Below are 18511 nucleotides of genomic sequence, written 5' to 3'. Positions count from 1 at the left end.
CTCCAGCTGCACCCCCCACCTGTGCTCTTGGTGTCTCTGAGGGTCTGGTTCAAACTGCCTGTGCCCGCCCCGGGGCGGGGCTGTCTCTCCCTGGGGCTCAGCTTCTCTTCCAGCCTCGTCGGGACAGCTCCCTCTGATGTTTCCACAACTGCCCAGCACGCTAGATGCCTCCTTCATGGGGCAGGGGCATGGCATTCACCTTAATCCTCAGGGCTACACTGCAGTGGAGCAGAGACCAGGGTCAAAATCAGCAAAAAGTCGAGTCTCCAATAAGTGTATCATGAAGCCCAGATGTCACTTTATGGAGGGGAAACTGAGGCAGAGCCTGTGTCCCACCGTGGCGGGGGGTGGTGTGGACAGCGGGGGCCAGAGGGGGCGCTGCAGGGCTGTGATGTCACCCCGCCACCCCTCTGTGGCCCCTGAGACCCCAGGGTTCATGGGGAGGCAGCCGGGCAGGAGGTCCCAGAGGGTCTGGCATGTCGCCAAGGCATCTAGACCCTGTCGAGGTGGGCAGCTGGCCGTGGGAGGAAATTCCCAGGAGCCGGGATGGCTCAGAGGAGGGAGGAGGGGGCAGGACTGAGCAAGCCGTGCCAAGCACAGTTGGGCCGGGAGGCGGGGGGGCCCGGGGATGCTGTGGTGACCAATGACTGGGTCTGGGCAGTGGAAGCAGAGAGTTCGGGGCACTTTAAAGAAGTGGGTTGGGTCGGAGGGGCAGGGAAGCACCAAGGCCCAGGTCCTCTCTGTGGGGCAGAGGGTGGATGCCAATCCTCGGAATGGGGACAGGGGCGGGCAGGTGTTTCTGACAGTGAGATTCAGGGGCAATGGGCCTGAGGCTGGTCACACTCAATCAACTGGGCCAGGACAAAGCTCAGATGAGCTGTTCCCTGTGCAGACAGACCTGAGAGCCCTTCAACTGGCCCCTGACTAGGGAGAGGCCCCAAAGAGCAACTCTAAGGCTGGGTGAACCTGCCCTGGGGGCCAGAGTTGGGCAAAGGTCTCATCGTGGGGGCAGGAAGCCCGCTGGAGTGTGGGCCCAGGAGACGCCCCCTAGGGCCTGGCAGATAAGTCCTGGGTATGGGAGGTGGCCCAGGGTGGCTGAGGGCAGCAGGAGACGGCAGCCTAGACAAGGAGGGGCTTGGGGACAGGAGGACTAGACAGACTCAGGAGGCATCTAGAAGGCCAGTCGGCCAGATGGCAGCAGACGTGGGAGGAGCTAGGTCTGCCCGCAGCCCAGGGGGCGTGCAGAGCCTGCAAGGACTCTGCAGAGCCCGTGGATCGAGAGCTGGGGGTCGCTCGCTCTGAGATGGGGTGATAGAGACTGAGGCAGGCTGGAGCCCCGAGGGCAGGCCATTGGCCGTGTCCTCATGTGCTTCCCAGGCTCCTGATACCCGGGGCATGGCCACCTGGGTCTCAGCCCTGGCCTGGGCAGCTTAGCCCTGACCCCCAGGGACCAGGGAGACCAAGCCTCCAGGTCCGCAGAGCGACGGCCTCTCCCTTCTCTCCTCTTGCCTTGCAGTGTCCCCACTTCAGCTCCTTTGCTGATGAGCTGACGGGCTATGTGACAAGGAACATCCTGGCCACGCCCATCATGAACGGCAAAGATGTTGTGGCTGTGATCATGGCTGTGAACAAGCTGGACGGCCCGTGTTTCACAAGTGAAGATGAAGACGTGAGTGTCCGGGAGCCCTCTGGACGCGCGCACGCGTCTGTCCCCGGGAGCCCTCTGGACGCGCATATGCGTCTGTCCCCGGGAGCCCTCTGGACGCACGCACCCGTCTGTCCCCGGGAGCCCTCTGGACGCACGCACCCGTCTGTCCCCGGGTCTTCACGGTCCTGTGCCTGGCGGGGCCCATGCCTGGCGGGTGACGTCTGTGTAGGCACGTCTCCTAGGCTCGGCTCCGAGGGCTCATCTACACATCTGTGTACGAGTCCACGGCCCGCGGGCTGAGGTCCATGCTGCGTGTGCGGCCCCGCCCCCAGGCAGCTGGGTGTCTCCTCCACAAACGCACACCTGGGCACACATCCGAGAACCAGGGTTTTGATCTGCTGTTGTCACAACTCCTGTTTCAGGTTTTCTTGAAGTATCTGAACTTCGGGACGTTAAACCTGAAGATCTACCACTTGAGCTACCTGCACAACTGCGAGACACGCCGAGGCCAGGTACCCACACGTGCTGCCAGCCAGGGCACCCCCACCAGCTCCAGGCCCTCTGGGCTGCCTGAGTGTGGCCAGGTCCCCCCACCCTGGTCTCTCTGGACAGAAGCACATGGTTCTGTGGGCACCTGGGCAGCCGAGGGAGAGGGCCCGGGGCTTTCGTGGCTGTGGACGCGGAGCTGTGAGTATGCCGAGCTGAGGGCAGCGAGGCCGGGTGCCTCGCCCTCGGGCCCCGGGGCTGTGACCACCTGCAAACATGGGCGTCAGCATTCCTCCTTAGAAGCTGCCTCAAGCCTTCTGTGGAAGGAGCAGGGACGGATTATGAACGTAGAGCAGGGGCTGAGGGTCCCACAGTCCGCGGCTGAGCCTCCCGGTGGGCTCTGCCTCTGGCCACACAGGAGAGCAATGGCTTCCAGGACTGCAGTCGGCTTCCCCCTGAGCGAGGAGGCCCGGGGGCCCCGGGGGGACATGGCGCTCCACCCTCTGTGGCCCGTGCAGAAGGCGGTAGGGGGCGTGGACACGGTGGGGCGGGCAGGGCGTGAGAGAGGGCGCTGGGCAGGGCCTGAGGCCGCAGAGGAGCTGGAAGCCTGCGGCCAGAGGGACTGCAGCGTGGGGCTCCGGAGGGCACGTCGGAAGGCCACCAGGTGGACTCAGCCCCACGCTGTGGGGACGGGGTTGCACGGGGGATTTGTTCGGCTGGCTTCTTTCCTTCTGCCGACATTTTTCTATGAGTCGGGACCCTCGGGTGTTTCCGGCGCGACCCGACTGATTTCTTTGCTCAGCCTGTTTTCTCAGCAGCTCCTGTGCCCTCTGACATGCCCATCGACCCCATCTGTTTGGTTGTTTGGTGGGTGGATTTTTTTGGTTTGGGGGTTCTGCACCTCCTTATTCTCTGGGACTACAAAACGCTTCCATCTCATTTGTATTTTCCGGCCCAGTCCTGGAATTAGCCATTCCTCAAGGAGTACTGGTTCTTTTTGCTGGAGACGGTCTTAGAAACAACGACCTGGGCACCAGGTGTGATCTTGGCTTGGCGTGTCATAGCTTCTAGGTCCTCTCAGCTGACGGAGCGAGGAGATAGGTGTGTGTCTACAAGCCCATGCAGGTGCACGTCTGTAAATACTTCTGCGTGTAGCCATCTGCATCTGTATTAAGTTAAGCCTGAGTTCTTGCTGATACCACCAACCCCAACCATCCCCACGTGGATCGTTCTGGTCTCCGCCCCCCCCCCCCCCCCCCCCCGCGGAGCCCCGGCCCCCCCCCCCCCCCCCCCACGCTACACGGAGAGCCCTGGCTCCCGTCCTCTGCCGTCCACTTAACGTCGTTGTCCAGCCCCCTTGCACGCGGACAGCAGGGTACCTGTGACCCATGAGAAACAAGTTCATCACTGGAGCACAGAGATGTGTGCAGTTCCTTTGCCTTTACTCTTGCAGACGCCATGCATTTCCAAAAACGCTGAGGTCAGCACCTTTTCCCCACCCGCTTCTGTGAGGAGATCTCTTGCATTCTCTTGTCACAGTCTGCATTCTTTCCTGGAATCCCCCAACCTACCAAATGATTTTTAAATTTGCAAACATTATGGTTCATGCTTTGTGCCGTAAATTTCTATAGGTCTTGACAAATGCATCATGACATGTACCCACCATTACAGAGTCATAAAGAATCATTTCACCACCCTAAAGACCCCCACCTCCACCAAAGCCCTGACAACTACTGGTATTGTCACTGTCTCCATAGTTTTGCCTTTTGTAGAATGTCATGCCCTTGGAATCATATGGTATGGAACCTTTTAGGACTGGCTTTTTTCACTTAGTAATATGCATTCAGGGCTCCTCCGTGTCTTTTCATGGCTTAGTAGCCCATTTCTTTTTTTTTTTTAAGCATCTTTATTGGAGTATAATTGCTTTACAATGGTGTGTTCGTTTCTGCTCTATAACAAAGTGAATCAGCTCTATGTACACATACATCCCCATATCTCCTCCCAGCCCATTTCTTTCTGTTGCTGAATAATATTCCAATGTCTGGATGCATTACAATTTATTTATCCATTCACCCATGGAAGGACGTCTTGATTGCTTCCAGCTTGGGGCAATTATGAATAAAACTGCTATAAACATTTGTAGACAGGTTTTTGTGTGGGTACAAGTTTTCAATTTTGTTGAGTTAATACCAAGGTGTGTGATTCCTGGATAATATGGTGTAATTGTGTTTAACTCTGTGAGAAACTGTGCAGAAGTGGCTGTACCGTTTCACATTCCCATCAACAATGAATGAAAATTCCTGTCACTCTGCATCCTTGTCAGCTTTTGGTATTGTCAGTTATTTAGATTTTAGTCATTCTAATAGGAGTTTCATATTATTGTTTTAAATTACAACTCTCTAATGACAAATGATGTTGAGGATCTTTTCATATACTCATTGGCCAACTGTATATCCTACTCTTTGGTGAGGTGTCTGTTCAGACCTTTTGCCCAATTTAAAATTATATTGTCTGTTTTCTTACCGGTTAGTTTTAAGAGTTTTTTTTGTAAAACTGGGGTTTACGTCCTTTATCAGATATGTATTTTGCAAATATTTTCTCCAGAAGCATAGCTTGTCTTTTCATTCTCTTACCAGTGTATTTGGAAAAACAGAAGTTTTACATTCTCTTTTTTTAAAATCGAGTGTAGTTGATTTACAATGTTGTGTTAATTTCTGCTGTACAGCAAAGTGATTCAATTATACATATGCATACATTCTTCTTGAATATTCTTTTCCATTATGATTTATCACAGGATATTGAATATAGTTCCCTGTGCTGTACAGTAGGACCTTATTGTTTACCCATCCTGTATATACTAATATAAGTGGTATTGTGTTCTTAATTTCAAGTTCCAATTGTTCATTGCTGGTATAAAGGGACGCAGCTGACTTTTGTATGTCAACCTTGTTATCCTGTGACCTTAAGACAATAACTAGTTCCAAGAGGTTTTAAAGATTGATCCCTTGGTATTTTCACATAGATGATCATGTCATCTGCAAACAAAGACAGTTTTTCTCCTTCCCTACCCATCTCTATCCATTGTTCTTCCTTTCCTTGTCTTATTGCATTTGCTAGGACTTTCAGTACGATGCTGACTATGAGTGGTAAGAGGGGCATCCTTGTCTGGCTCCCAGTATTAGGAAAAGAACCGGTTTCTCACCATCAGGTATGACATTCGCTGTAGGGTTTTTGTAGAATTTTTATCTAGTTGACCAAGTTCCCCTCTGTTTCCACTCTGCTGAGAGCTTTTATTCCAAATGAGTGTTCGATTCTGTCAAATATTTTTCTCCATCAATTGATGCGATCGTGTTATTTTTTTCTTCTTTAGCCTGGTAATATGGTGGATTACATTAATTGATTTTCAAATGCTGGACCAGCCTTGCGCACCTGGGGTAACTGTCACTTGGTCACAGAGCATAATTATTTATATATACTATTGCATTTGTTTCACTAATATTTTGTTAAGAATTTTTGTACCTATGTTCACGAGAGATTTTGGCCTGTAGTTTTTCTTTCTTGTAATGGCTTTATTTGGTTTTTGTATTAGGGTAATGCTGGCCTCAGGGAATGGGTTAAAAGGTCTTCCTCTGCTTCTATTTTCTGGAAAAGATTGTAGTGAATTGGTGTAGTTTCTTCCCTAAATGTTTTGTAGAACTCTCCAGTGAATCCATCAGGGATTGGTGCTTTCTTTTTGGAAGGTTATTAATTATTGATCCAATGTCTTTACTACTTATAGCTCTATTAGGATTATTCTATTTCTCCTTCTGTGGGTGTTGGTAGTTTGTGTCTTTCAAGGCGTTGAAACATTCATTTAATCTAAGCTACTTAATCTAGATTATTAAATTGGGGGGCAGAGAGTTTTACAATTTATTACTTATTTTCTTCTGCCTCCTTTAGGCTTAAATTAGTCTTCTTTTTCTAGTTTCCTAGGATTAGATTATTGATTTTAGATCTCTCTTCTTTTCTGATATGTACATTCAATGCTGTAAATTTCCCTACAAGCACTGCTTTCACTGCATCCCACAAAGTTTGACATGTATTTATTTCCATTTTCATTTAGTTCGACATCTTTCTAAATTTCTCTTGAGACTTCTCCTCAAGAGAAATGTATTAATTAGAAGTGTATGGTTTAATCTATTTTGGAATTTTCCAACATCTTTCTGTTAATGACTTCTAGTTTATTGCCCTGTGGTATGAGAATGTATTCTTTATGATTTTTAATTCTTTCAAATGTGTGTTGTGGCCCAGAGTATGGTCTCTCTTGGCGAATGTCCCATGTGGCCCTGAGAAGAATGTGTATTCTGCTGTTGTTGGATGAAGTAGTCTATAGATATTCATTATATCCATTGCTGTTTAGTTCAACTATTTTCTTACTGATTTTCTGCCTGCTGGATCTATCAATTCACTGAAAGAAGAACATTGACGTCTCCTGCTATAGTAGTGGATTTATCCATTGCTTCTTGCAGTTCTAGTAGTTTTTCTTTATGGAATTTGATGCTCCGTTGTTAGGTGCATACACAGTAAGGGCTGTTATGTCTTCTTGGAGAAATGACCCCTTTATAGTTATGTAATAGCCCTCTTTACTCCTGATCATTTTTCTTCTTCTGAAGTCTGCTTTGTATAAAATTAATATAACTATTTAGCTTTCTTTTGCTTGGTGTCAGCATGGTATATATTTCTGCATCCCTTTAATTTTTTCCCCATTATTTTCATTGTGGTAAAATACACATAACAAAAAATTTACTATCTTAATCATTTTTAATCTACAGTTCAGTGGTATTAACTACATTCATGTTGCACAACCATCTCCACCGTCCATCTCCAGAACTCTACACAGCTTCCCAAATTGGAACTCTATCTCATTAAGCACTAACTCCCCAGTACCCCCATCCCAGCCCCTGGAAACCACATTCTACTTTCTGTTTCTATGAGTTATCTCATACAGGTGCAACCCTACAATATTCATCTTTCTGTGACTGGTTTATTGCACTGAGCAGAATGTCCTCAAGGTTCATCCCTGTTGTATCATATTACAGAATTTTCTTCCTTTTTAAGGCTGAATAGTATTCCATTGTATGTATAGGCCACATTTTGCTTATCTATTCATCTGTTGCTGGACGCATTTGTTGCTTCCACATTTTAGCCATTATGAATAATGCTGCTGTGAACATGGGTGTACAAATACCTCTTTGAAACCCTGCTTTCAATTCTTTTGAGTGTATGCCCAGAAGTGGAAATGATGGATCATATGGTAATTCTGTTTAATTTTTTAAAGAACTTCCATACTGTTTTCCAAAGTGTCTACACCATTTTACATTCCCACCAACAGTGCAAAGCAGTCCCAAGTTTTCCACATCCCTGCCAATACTTGTTTTCTGTTTTGTTTTGTTTTTAACACTAGTCATCCTAACGGCTGTTAGTTAGTTCTGACTGTAGTTCTGATTTGCATTCCCCTAACGATTAGTGATATTGGTCATCTTTTCATATGCTTATTGGTCATTTGTATTTTTTCTTTGGAGAAATGTCTATTCAAGTTCTTTGCCCATTTTTAAATCTGGTTGTTTGTTTTTGTTCTTGTTGAATTTTAGGAGTTCTCTACATAATCTGGGTATTAATCCCTTATCAGAAGTGTGATTTGCAAATATTTTCTCCCATGTGCATTGCCTTTTTACTCTGTTGATGGTGTCTTTTGATGCAAAAAGGTTTTTAATTTTCAGAAAGTCCAGTTTGTCTATTTTTTTCTTTTGTTGTTAGTGTCTTTCAAGTCATATCCAAGCAATCATTGACAAATCCAATGTCATGAAGTTTTTTTCCTGTGTTTTCTTCTAAGTTCATAGTTTTGCATGTGGATATCTAGTTTTCCTGGTACCATTTGTTGAAAAGACTGCCCTTTCCCCACTGAATGGTCTTGGCATTCTTGTCAAAAATCATTTGGCCATATAGGCTAGGGTTTATTTTTGGACTCTATAAGCTATTCTTTTGGTCTGTAGGTCTGTCTTTATTCCAGTATCACATGTTTTGATTAATACAGGTTTGTACTGTGTTTTGAAACCAGAAGATATGAGGCCTCTGGTTTTGTTCTTTCTCAAGACTGTTTTGACTGTTCAGGGTCCCTTGAGCGTCTATATGGCTTTAGGATGGGTTTTTCTACTTCTGCAAAAACATCATTGAGATTTTGATACGGATTACATTCAACTTGTAGGTCACTTTGGGTAGTATTGACATTGTAGCAATATTAAGTCTTCCAATTCATGAGCAAAGGGTGTCTTTCTAAGTATTTGTGTCTCCTTTAACCTATTTCAGCAATGTTTCATAGTTTTCATCATTACAATAATTCCAGCAACTGTTGTAATTGCTCATGTATTTACCTTTGCTGGGATCTTTATTTCTCCATACAGCTTTGAGGTCCTTTCATTTCACCTGCAGGACAGCTCTTGCAGGGCAGGTCTAGTGGTCATGAACCCCCCTCAGCTTTGTTTTTCTGGGGACGTCAATTTCTCCCTCGCTTCTGAAGGACAGCTTTGCCGTTATTTTTTCTTCTTCTTTTAGGCACTTTGAATACATCAGGCCACTGCCTTCTGGGCCCAAAGTTCCTGATGAGAAATCTGCTGATAAACTTACTGAGGATCCCTTGTATGCGATGAGTCACTTCTCTCGCTGCTCTCAAGATTCTGTCTTTCGACAGCTTGATTATAATGTGTCTTGGTGTGGGTGTCTTTGAGTTCATCCTACTTGGTGTGTTTTGAACTTCTTGGGTGGAAATATGCATGTCTTTCATCAAATTCCAGGGGTTTCCAGGCTTTATTTCTCCAAATATTCTTGCTGTGTGTCCATCTGCCCTAGGTGAGGTCTAGCCCATCTCCCTTGGAGGAGGTGTTCTGAGTGGCTCTCATTCTGCCCTTGCTTTGAGGCTTGCTTTCTCCCAGCTTCCTCTCAGCCAAGCCCCTTAACCTAACTGCTGTGAAGACATTTCCCCAAATTTGTATCAGCAGCTCCATAACAGTTGCCTCAAGGCAAGATTCAAATCCAGCCCCACATACCCCAGGTGCGGGCCTAGTGAGGCACGTCTGGAGCATTTTCTGGGTCTTACCCCACCACACACACTTTCCCCCAGTGGATCTCCCCCAGGGGGATTGTGTTCCCTCTATAGGAAAGTCAGGTCTCAGGAGAAGCCAGGGTTTTGATTCTCTGCCTGTCATGTCCTGAGTCCCCACCTCCCTCTCTGGATGCCCCGCTTTTCTGCTCCCCCTCATGCAGACTGTCTCAGGGTCCCTGTCCTTCTGCACCTCTCATCAGCCACCCCAACTCAGCAGTCAGAGCCATACTTTGAAAACTTAGGCCCTGTCACTTGGTGGTCTTCAGGGACTCCCCTGCACCTTTCTGGCTCACCCCATTCCACCATTCCGCCCCAGCCATGCTCCCCTCAGGGGCCTCTGTATTTGCAGGTCCCTCTGCCAAGAATACTGTCCCACACACCCCATGGCTCCTCCGTGGAGAGATCTCCCCCGACTTGAGCATCCCCACACTCTGGCCCTGTATTCCCTACCCAACTCCACCTGCCGTATCCCCTGCATTTACTCATCTCCCTGTGCCAAGACATCTGGTTGGTTGGTTTGTTCATGTTCTAGCTGCCAACCCCTCCCCACTTTAGAAAGTGAATTCTAAGAGTTGGGGATTTTTGTCTGTTCTGTTGTCCAGTTATACCAGACCTAAAGCAGGCAATAAATATCATTCCAGCAAATGAATTTCTGACACTTAGGAAACACGACTACCTGGAGACTCGTTTCCAGCTCTTCAGACCGCGTGCGTGTACAGACGTGCTTTCGGTGGGAGTTCTAAAGGGGACTTCCAACAATGGGCATACACGTCTCAATTAAGTACTTTGATTTCCACTCAGACGTCGCCTAGTCCCAGTAGAAAGCCGTTTCTGAGACCCTACACTCTGAATGGCATTTTAAAGAAACCTAATTACTTCACTGCTCTACCTTACAGCTCTTTTTGAAAAGAAAAGTCTAAAATGAACCAAGCCTGGCTGCCACGTTGCCTGTGGTTCAGCCTGGTGCCCGCTTCTTCCTCGTGCTGTAGGGGAGCCCCGACCTCCAATTAAAGCAGTTCTCAGCACAGTGCCCACCCTTCCCTCCCCCAGACCTTAGCAGCCCTCCAGGGTCCTAGGCCCCCTCCCCAAGTCAAGAACCACTGTCAGTCCTTCCTGATCACTATCTCCATGGACTCTGGCTCAGGGGCTCCCGTTAATCCCTTTTTGAGAGTGTCTCAGCCACTTTGGTCAGAGGCCATAGAAGCAACAAAGAAATCATAGGTTTGGCCCTGGGATATTGGAATTTATCTCAGACCTGCTGCATCAAGCTGACTGGCCAGCTTTAGCTGTGGTTCCCCCTGCCCAACAGTCCATGTTGCACCACAACTGGATGAAAGTCCCCAGGGGTGCAGGGCCTTCGCCTCCGTGCTGCCCCCCAGGCTGTGCTTTTGTCCACGACCCACTGGCTGGTGTGAAGACTGGAGCATGTGTGCTGCCCCTCCCAGGATGGGGTGAGAGACGTCCCGATGCAGGAGCTACAGAGAGAGCATACAGGCTCAAATGCTGTCGCGCAGCCCTGATCTGTGAACAAGTGAAAGCGTTCAGAGGTCAGGATATGTGAGTCTGAAGCAGCAAGGAGGGGCTGGCTCTCCTCCACCCCGGGCGGTGCAGGCTGGTTCTGTCATTGCAGCTCCCACCGCGATGTCACTGGACATGAGGTTGGGAAGAGACGGGCCACAGTGTGGACCTTCTTTCCACCATCAGAAACCTTAGGAGTATGAATAACAGTGAACTGTAGCGAAATAATGAGGAAGCAATTCATTTGCATATTTATTACCTTTGCCTTAATGTAATTTTCTTAATTTTTAATTTAATTTAATTTATTTATTTTTTGGTCGCATGGGTTGTGAGATCTTAGTTCCCCAAACAGGGATTGAACCCACTCCCTTGGCAGTGAAAGCCCCCTTCTTGGGGGCTGGAAAACTCTAAACCCTGACCTGGCAGTGGCTACAGGTGCCTCCGAAGATGCCTGCACCTCACTCAGGGTGCACCCTGGACTCAACTCAGAGAGTTAAAAATGGAAACAGGAAGAAGGGGAAGGGCAGAGGCCTGGGGTGGCCCGCGCTCCTGGCTTCAGACCACCGTGGACACGCTGCCTGGCCCGCTGAGCCCCCGTTTCCTTGGGGCCATATTAGTACCTGCTTCAGAGCAGGGTCCAACGTGGGAACTGGTCCTTGGTCCGACTGGGACACTGGAAGGGCAGGGGAGACAGGACACTCTCTGCTGGGACAGAAGGAGGGGACAGGGTGGAGAGTGGAGGAAGGTCTCGCCTAGAGGCTGTGCGGGGACACCTTCTCACTCTGTCCCCCTCCTAGGGGATGAGTTTGGGGACTGAATTACTCAGATGGCTCAGAAATTAGGTGTGTGGCCCAGATACCCTCACCCCTGAGCTCAGCTGTCCAGGACATCCCTGAGCGCCCGACCTCCCCCACCCTGACATCTGTGACATGGGTTCTGGTCCCAACCAGGACTGGTACCCAGGGGTAGCTCAGCGAGTACCTGTGGGATAGATGCACAGGTGACTAACACTCACACACACTCACACTCAGATGCACACATTCGCACACACCCACACTCACAGACGATCTCACTGGCACGCGGGTCTCCTAGAGAGTCTGCCACCTGGGAGTCTCCCACATGTGTCGGGGGAGGGGGGGCTCCATGGTCATCCACACCCACTGCCCTGCATGTCCTTCCTCTGTCAACTGGTGACTAAGCACCTCAGTCCCCTGCCGCTAACGGCCTGGAAATGAATGCACCCGGCACGGAGCTCTCTACCTTCCCCCCACGCGCAGTGGGTAAGGATGCCGATCTGCGGCTCCCCAGCTCTGTGACCTCGGGAAAGTCAAGTAACTTCGAGACCTCAGGTTCCCCACCTGTAAAATGGGATAGCGAGGTTCTGCCCTCTGAATGCTGGGAGGATTAAAGATCCTTAGAACAGCGAGTCTCGCCACCTCCCATGCACTCTGCAAATGCAGGCTGAGCACTCAGGGGCCAGGCACTGCTCTAGCCATGAAAAAGCTGTGCCTCCCAACCTCATGGAGTTTGCGGTGGAGTCCGGAGACAATGAGACTGTACATCTGAGAGGCCGGGGACGAGATGGGGTGCTGCAGGGCATCTGGTGCCGCAGGTGCTCAAGGAGGGCCTTCCCTGAGCCACTTTAGGCTGAGACTCAAGGATGAGAAAGTTCTGGGCTGAGGGCTGTGAAGGCAGAGAACAGAGCTTGTGCAAAGGACCTGTGGTTGGTCAGAGTGAGCTTTGAGGTCACAGTGGGAGTGCGATTCAGACACACGGGCAGAGAGGTGGCAGGGCCAGACCACCGGGAAAGCCTCCTCCACCAATGGGGAGTGGTGGGCACGGAGGGGGCGTGGCTGGGCTGCTGGGAAAGCCTCCTCCACCAATGGGGGGAAGTGGGTGCAGAGGGGGCGTGGCTGGGCTGCTGGGAAAGCCTCCCCTACCAATAGAGCGAGATGGGCAGTGGGCTGCCTCCTGGTGAAAGGACTCTAGGGCAAGTGGGGTCTCCAGTGCCCATCCCTACCTGTAACAACAAAGGGTGCAGGTGCTGCAGAGGGCCCCGAGGGTGGCCGGCAGGGAGGAAGCCAGGCAAGGAAGATTGCAGTGGAGGCGGAGGGGCTGGGCACCAGGCCGCCCTTATTAAAGGTCAGAGGGCACGGAGGTGGTGAGTGAGTGTGAAAGGGTGGGGTCTAGAGGGACCTGCCTGTGGGCCGTGGCTGAGGAGGGGGGAGGAGAGCCCGATGGGTGGCCCTGGACAGCAGCCTGGGGCCCAGTTGGGCGTCAATGTCTGGGGCAGGGTCTGGCCAGGGCCACTCTCAACTCACTTTGCAGAGACTAGAAAAGCACTTGACATCCAGGAAACAATGAATTCATGTTCTCAAGCCCCAGCTTCTCACAGGCTAATTATGGAGGGCTGGCTGGTCAGATCTTTGCCCTTCAAGCTCACGGCAATCGATTTCAGTTTTCACTCATTCCCTCACCAACCCAGCCTGAGGCCAGCACCAGGCAGTGAGCGGCAGGGATGTGGCCAAAGACTGGAGACTTTACCTTCCAGAAGGTTTGCAGGGCCCTGCGGCAGGGAGCAGGGAGTCACGCGCTTGGATCACAGCCTGGTGCCGGCACCCTGTTGGGAGAGGCACCGTCACCAGTGTCCCCCAGGGCTCCGAGGTCAGAGCGTGTGTGAATATGTGTGTCTCAGGCGTGACAGCTCACACCCAGGTGCCGCTGTGGTCAGACGGGTGTGGGCAGGTGTGGCCACGACCCACAGGTATGTCACTCCCCAGGTGCTGCTGTGGTCAGCCAACAAGGTGTTTGAGGAGCTGACGGACATCGAGAGGCAGTTCCACAAGGCCTTCTACACTGTGCGGGCCTATCTGAACTGCGACCGATACTCAGTGGGCCTCCTGGACATGACCAAGGAGAAGGTGAGGCCTCAGCGCCCCAAAGACCTCCCGGCCAGCCTCGCCCAGCTCCGCCGCTGACTCATGACTCACTCCCTTCTCTCCTCCACCCAGGAATTCTTTGACGTGTGGCCTGTGCTGATGGGGGAAGCCCCGCCGTACTCAGGCCCACGCACACCTGACGGCCGTGTGAGTCATGGGGTTGGGGGGAGGGACAGGCCCTGCCCGTGCACCCTGGATTTCCTGGCTCCAACCCCAGGGTGGGAAGGGGCCTGTCCCGGCCCAACCCAGGGTGGGAGAGGGAAGGAAGGCTAGGGGAAGGGTGTGGGGGCCGAGGACGAGGCTGTGGGCCGGCTGGCTATCTGACCGCTGCAGAGGTCAGGCCCCCGGGGGCCATCTCCCCTGACTCCAGCCCTGCAGTGCTTTGGGGCCGAGGGCCAGGCCTGGTCTCCTGACAAGGGTTGTCAGCCTGGTTGTAAAGACCAACATCGGTTCTGGTTGACCCTAACCTCCTGCCCTATTCTTAAATCATTGTAACATCTGCCTGAGTGGGGCTTCGTGGGTGTGTGTGAGCAGGGTAGGGACATGGGCAGGTATCTCTGTCACTTATTGTGTGTCCAACCCGGGTCACACTTCAGAGCGTGGCCATGCCTCAGTCTCCCCTCCTGTCAAATGGGGATAATGACAGGGCATCAGAGGATTCCATGGGCTCTGTGTGCCAAGTGCACGCAGGATTCTCTGCGCAAAGGCTGGCTGTGACCACGGCTTCTCATAGTTATGTGAGTGTGAGTGAGTGTGTGAGTGTGTGTGTGTGTGCGTGTGTCACAGACGTACAGGCCTGGGTCAGCTGCGTGCGTATGTGTGAAGGAGAACAGGGCCCAGTTTTTGCATGGGCTTGAGTGGGACACAGACGGAGGGAAGACAGATGTAAACCAGAGTGTGTAATGTGTGTCCCACGACGGTTGGCGTGTGTGTACATCGTGTGCACCTGTGTGCCTATGTGCAATTATGTGGGCATATGTTGTGACGGGTTCCCGTCGGGGAGCCCCTCACGCTTGCTGTGGTCTGTTTCTCAGGAAATCGTCTTCTACAAAGTCATCGACTACATCCTCCATGGCAAGGAAGACATCAAGGTCATCCCGTAAGTGTCAGGGTTTTATGAGGAGCATCGCCCAAGGGCAGGACCACCCCGGACCCCGGCTGGATTGGCCTGAGGACCTGTCACAGCAGAGTCAGCAGTCCCAGCTTCAGCCCCGCACACCTTGGTGCTCCCTGAGCTGGGGGGCGCGGCAGGATGCGGTGGGGAGGGAGGCCCACTTACTGGTCTGGGAGGAAATGAGTGGGGGCCTGAGGAGGCCCGAGGCCCCATGGCTGTTGGTGCGGATGTCCAGGGGGTCAGATGAGCTGTCCAGGCGGCCCTGTCAGCAGCGACTGGCCCTTGAGGCCCTCAGGGTCTCGTTTTGGTTGACCCAGACAGCCCAGCAGGTGGAGCCCCCGGCAGGGGAAGCCCAACACTGCACACCCAATGGGGCGGGACAGGAGGGGACCCAGCCCAGCGGGCAGCAGAGCCGCGTGGAGCTCAGGGCAGCCCAGAGAGACTGGCAGGCGGCAGCTAGCCCTTACCAGCCCTACAGCCGCATGGCCGTGTGGCCTCCGTGGCCCCTTTAGCCTGTCAGGACCCCAGCCCGCAGGTCCCATGCAGGGACTGGGACGCGTGCGGCCCCCTGTAGGGCAAGGGGCCTCAGCGTGGGCAGAGGAGAGGAGTGAGGCCGCTCAGGCGCCCCCAGACCTCACCCCTGGCCTCCCCCGTCTTCTTCCAGTCCTTGCCAGCTCCCCACAGCCCACCTGGGGTCAGAGACGGGAATCAGCACGAACACACAGCTGAGCATCTGGTCCTCTGACCCTCTGCTTCTCTCCCACAGCTCACCCCCCGCCGACCACTGGGCCCTCGCCAGTGGCCTTCCAACCTACGTGGCAGAAAGTGGCTTTGTGAGTCCCCGGAGCCCTTCCCACCGGCCTGTGTGCCCCGGCTTTGCTCACTTGGAAGCTCCTCAGCTTGGACAGAGTCTATGTTAGAGTCATACTGTACATTTGGCCGCTTCAAGTGAAACTGTGTTTCTGGTCCTTTTTCAGATCTGTAACATTATGAATGCCCAGGCTGATGAAATGTTCAAATTTCAGGTATCTATTCATTCATAGAAAGTGTGTGGTACGTAGGAAAGAAGACATTGTGACTCAGAAAGGAGGGACTGGATTCGTTTTTGCTGTTTAGGGAACAACCTCACGTCTCACAGGCTAACGGCAGCAAACACGTGTTCCGTACACACAGGTCTGCGTGTTGGCTGGGCACGGCTGTGCCTGGCGAGGGTTCACGTCTGCTCCATGTGGGGACACATGACCAGGGCGGGCTCTTTTCTGAAGTAGGCCTAGGTCAAGTGGACCAGTGGAGACGGGCTTTGTGTCTCGGGGCCTCCTCCAGGAACTGGCCAGGGTCCCTATTTCACCGGCCAGGCATCAGTGGGATGTGAGCTAGGACCCATTGTAAGGCCCACTGGGACGGGGGTGCTAGGCCCCTTGCTCAACAATTATTAGGAACTTGGCAGCAGGGCATTCAGTCAAGCGGGGGGCCTTCCAAGAGTGGGACCCTGTGCGACCACAGCACTCACACAGTGAGGCCGCCCCTGTGGACAAGGCCTCCCTTCTCCTCTGGGGAGAAGTCACAGCATGCACCTTTGGGGGCCAACAGACAGGAACAGTGACCCAGTCTCCGCAGTCTGAGGGAAGAAGAAGCGAGGTTCACACTCCCTGGCTGACAAGCCGGGCCCGGGCCAGGGCCAGACCCAGGGCAGCGGTCAGCTCCAGACGCCTCTCCTCGCAGGAAGGGCCTCTGGACGACTCTGGGTGGATCATTAAGAACGTCCTCTCCATGCCCATCGTCAACAAGAAGGAGGAGATTGTGGGGGTCGCAACGTTTTACAACAGGAAAGACGGGAAGCCCTTCGATGAGCAGGACGAACTCCTGATGGAGGTAAGCGCCTGTCCAGTGGGCCCCAGAGGCGACGCCTGTGTGGCGGGGACACCGCCTGCTCCGGGCCCTGACCCGGCGCGAGAACCCGGGAGGAGCTGTGAGACCCCATCCCAGGGGCTGGAGGCCGGCCCCCTGGGAGCCCCCTGCGCACCGGGGGGCGCCCATGGTGGGTGATGCGCTCCTACAGTCTCTCACGCAGTTCCTGGGCTGGTCGGCGCTGAACGCCGACACCTACGACAAGATGAACAGGCTGGAGAACCGCAAGGACATCGCCCAGGACATGGTTCTGTACCACGTGAGATGCGACAGGGACGAAATCCAGTTGATCCTGGTATGTCGGTGCCCCGTGGGGAGGCGGGGCATCCCAGCAGCAGAGGCACCACCTGCAGCCCACTCGCCGCACATGGCCGGGTGGTCCTTCCCTGGGCCCCAGGCCCTCAGCTGTGGGCAGGCAGCGACCACGGCCCTTCTGGTCGTGCAGTGCAAGGCCTCCACCGTCATCGCCCTAGTGGAGAGCTTCGACAGGCGTGGAGAGGCAGGGACATGTAGGAACCGAGAGCCCGCTGGGCTCTCATCGTCGCCGTCTCTGAAGCCAGAGGCCTCAGCTGGGGCTTCTGGAGGCTCCAGCTGTTCTTTTGTGCCCAATGTCACTTTGTCCCAGAGTCATGAGGGGTGTAGCTGACACTGTCGCTCTGTCTCATAGCACACGGTCTCTCTCCTAGCCAACAAGAGAGCGTCTCGGGAAGGAGCCTGCCGAATGCGAGGAAGATGAGCTGGGGAGAATCTTGGTCAGAACCTGACTCCCGCCCCCAGGTGGAGACTGGGCGGGCCTGAGAGTGGTGGGGGGACGCCTCCATTCCCAGGAGGCCAGAGTGAGCTTGGGCACAGAGCGTGAGCTTGTGATGTTTGCCGCTGATACGCGTCCACGTTCCTGCGCGTGTGTGCCCGTGTCAGTGCATGTGTCTGTGTCCTTCCGTGTGCCTGTATATTCACATGTCCTTGTCTCTCTGCGTGAGCCTGTGCATGTGCGTATCTTTGTGTTTGTTTCCCTGACAACATCACCGTGTCTGCCCAGCTGGTAAGTTCTTGTTGTTGGGCCACAGGTGGGAGAAGGGGAGAGGAAGGGGGCTGAGCTGGGAGGGGATGTGAGTGCCCCAGGCTACGGCTTGATGTTACCGGACACCTGGGGGGTCTGATGCTGGGCAGAGTGTCCTGAGAGAAGAGACAAGGAACGGGCGGGGTTTCGGTGGGCCTGCCCCCTTCAGCCCCACAGTCCTTCCCACAGAAGCAAGAGCTGCCGGGGCCCACCAAGTTTGATATCTATGAGTTCCACTTCTCTGACCTGGAGTGCACGGAGCTGGAGCTGGTCAAATGCGGCATCCAGATGTACTATGAGCTGGGAGTGGTTCGAAAGTTCCAGATCCCCCAGGAGGTGAGGGGTCACTCATGATCAGGGTCTCAGTTCGGGGAGAGGTGGTCAGGAGTCCCAGGTCCCGCAGGAAGTCTGGGGGCAAACATGTTCATTACAGAATGGACAGTGCAGGCCAGCAAAATATACAGGGCAAGTGTGCCTAGAATACATGACTGGCTGGCTGGCTGACTGGATGGATGGATGGATGGATGGATGGGTGGATGGATGGATGGATGGATGGATGGCAGGCTGGCTGGCTGGCTGGCTGGCTGGATGGATGAATGGCTGGCTGGCTGGCTGGCTGGCTGGATGGATGGATGGATGGATGGATGGATGGATGGATGGCTGGCTGGCTGGCTGGCTGGATGGATGGATGGATGGATGG

The 18511-nt window shown here is 52.9% G+C and overlaps 1 protein-coding gene across 1 annotated transcript in view; it reads left to right on the top strand.

The window, feature by feature from the left end:
• The window catches only part of PDE6B (phosphodiesterase 6B), a 37909-nt gene that overhangs the window by 1688 nt on the left and 17710 nt on the right, over positions 1-18511 (top strand). Inside the window, exons 2-12 of the mRNA XM_029235335.1 lie at positions 1517-1669; positions 2071-2160; positions 13571-13711; positions 13802-13876; positions 14764-14828; positions 15610-15676; positions 15821-15868; positions 16566-16715; positions 16903-17046; positions 17438-17503; positions 18001-18147. Coding sequence (XP_029091168.1) covers positions 1517-1669; positions 2071-2160; positions 13571-13711; positions 13802-13876; positions 14764-14828; positions 15610-15676; positions 15821-15868; positions 16566-16715; positions 16903-17046; positions 17438-17503; positions 18001-18147 — 1146 coding nt within the window. The remainder of the gene's footprint in view (positions 1-1516; positions 1670-2070; positions 2161-13570; positions 13712-13801; positions 13877-14763; positions 14829-15609; positions 15677-15820; positions 15869-16565; positions 16716-16902; positions 17047-17437; positions 17504-18000; positions 18148-18511) is intronic.

Source organism: Monodon monoceros, unplaced genomic scaffold, assembly GCF_005190385.1.
Source record: "Monodon monoceros isolate NGI ecotype Baffin Bay Population unplaced genomic scaffold, NGI_Narwhal_1 Super_Scaffold_20, whole genome shotgun sequence".
In the NCBI taxonomy this organism is placed as follows: Eukaryota; Metazoa; Chordata; class Mammalia; order Artiodactyla; family Monodontidae; genus Monodon; species Monodon monoceros.
Note: the sequence above shows the minus strand (reverse complement) of the source record. Positions and strands in the feature narration are given on the sequence as shown.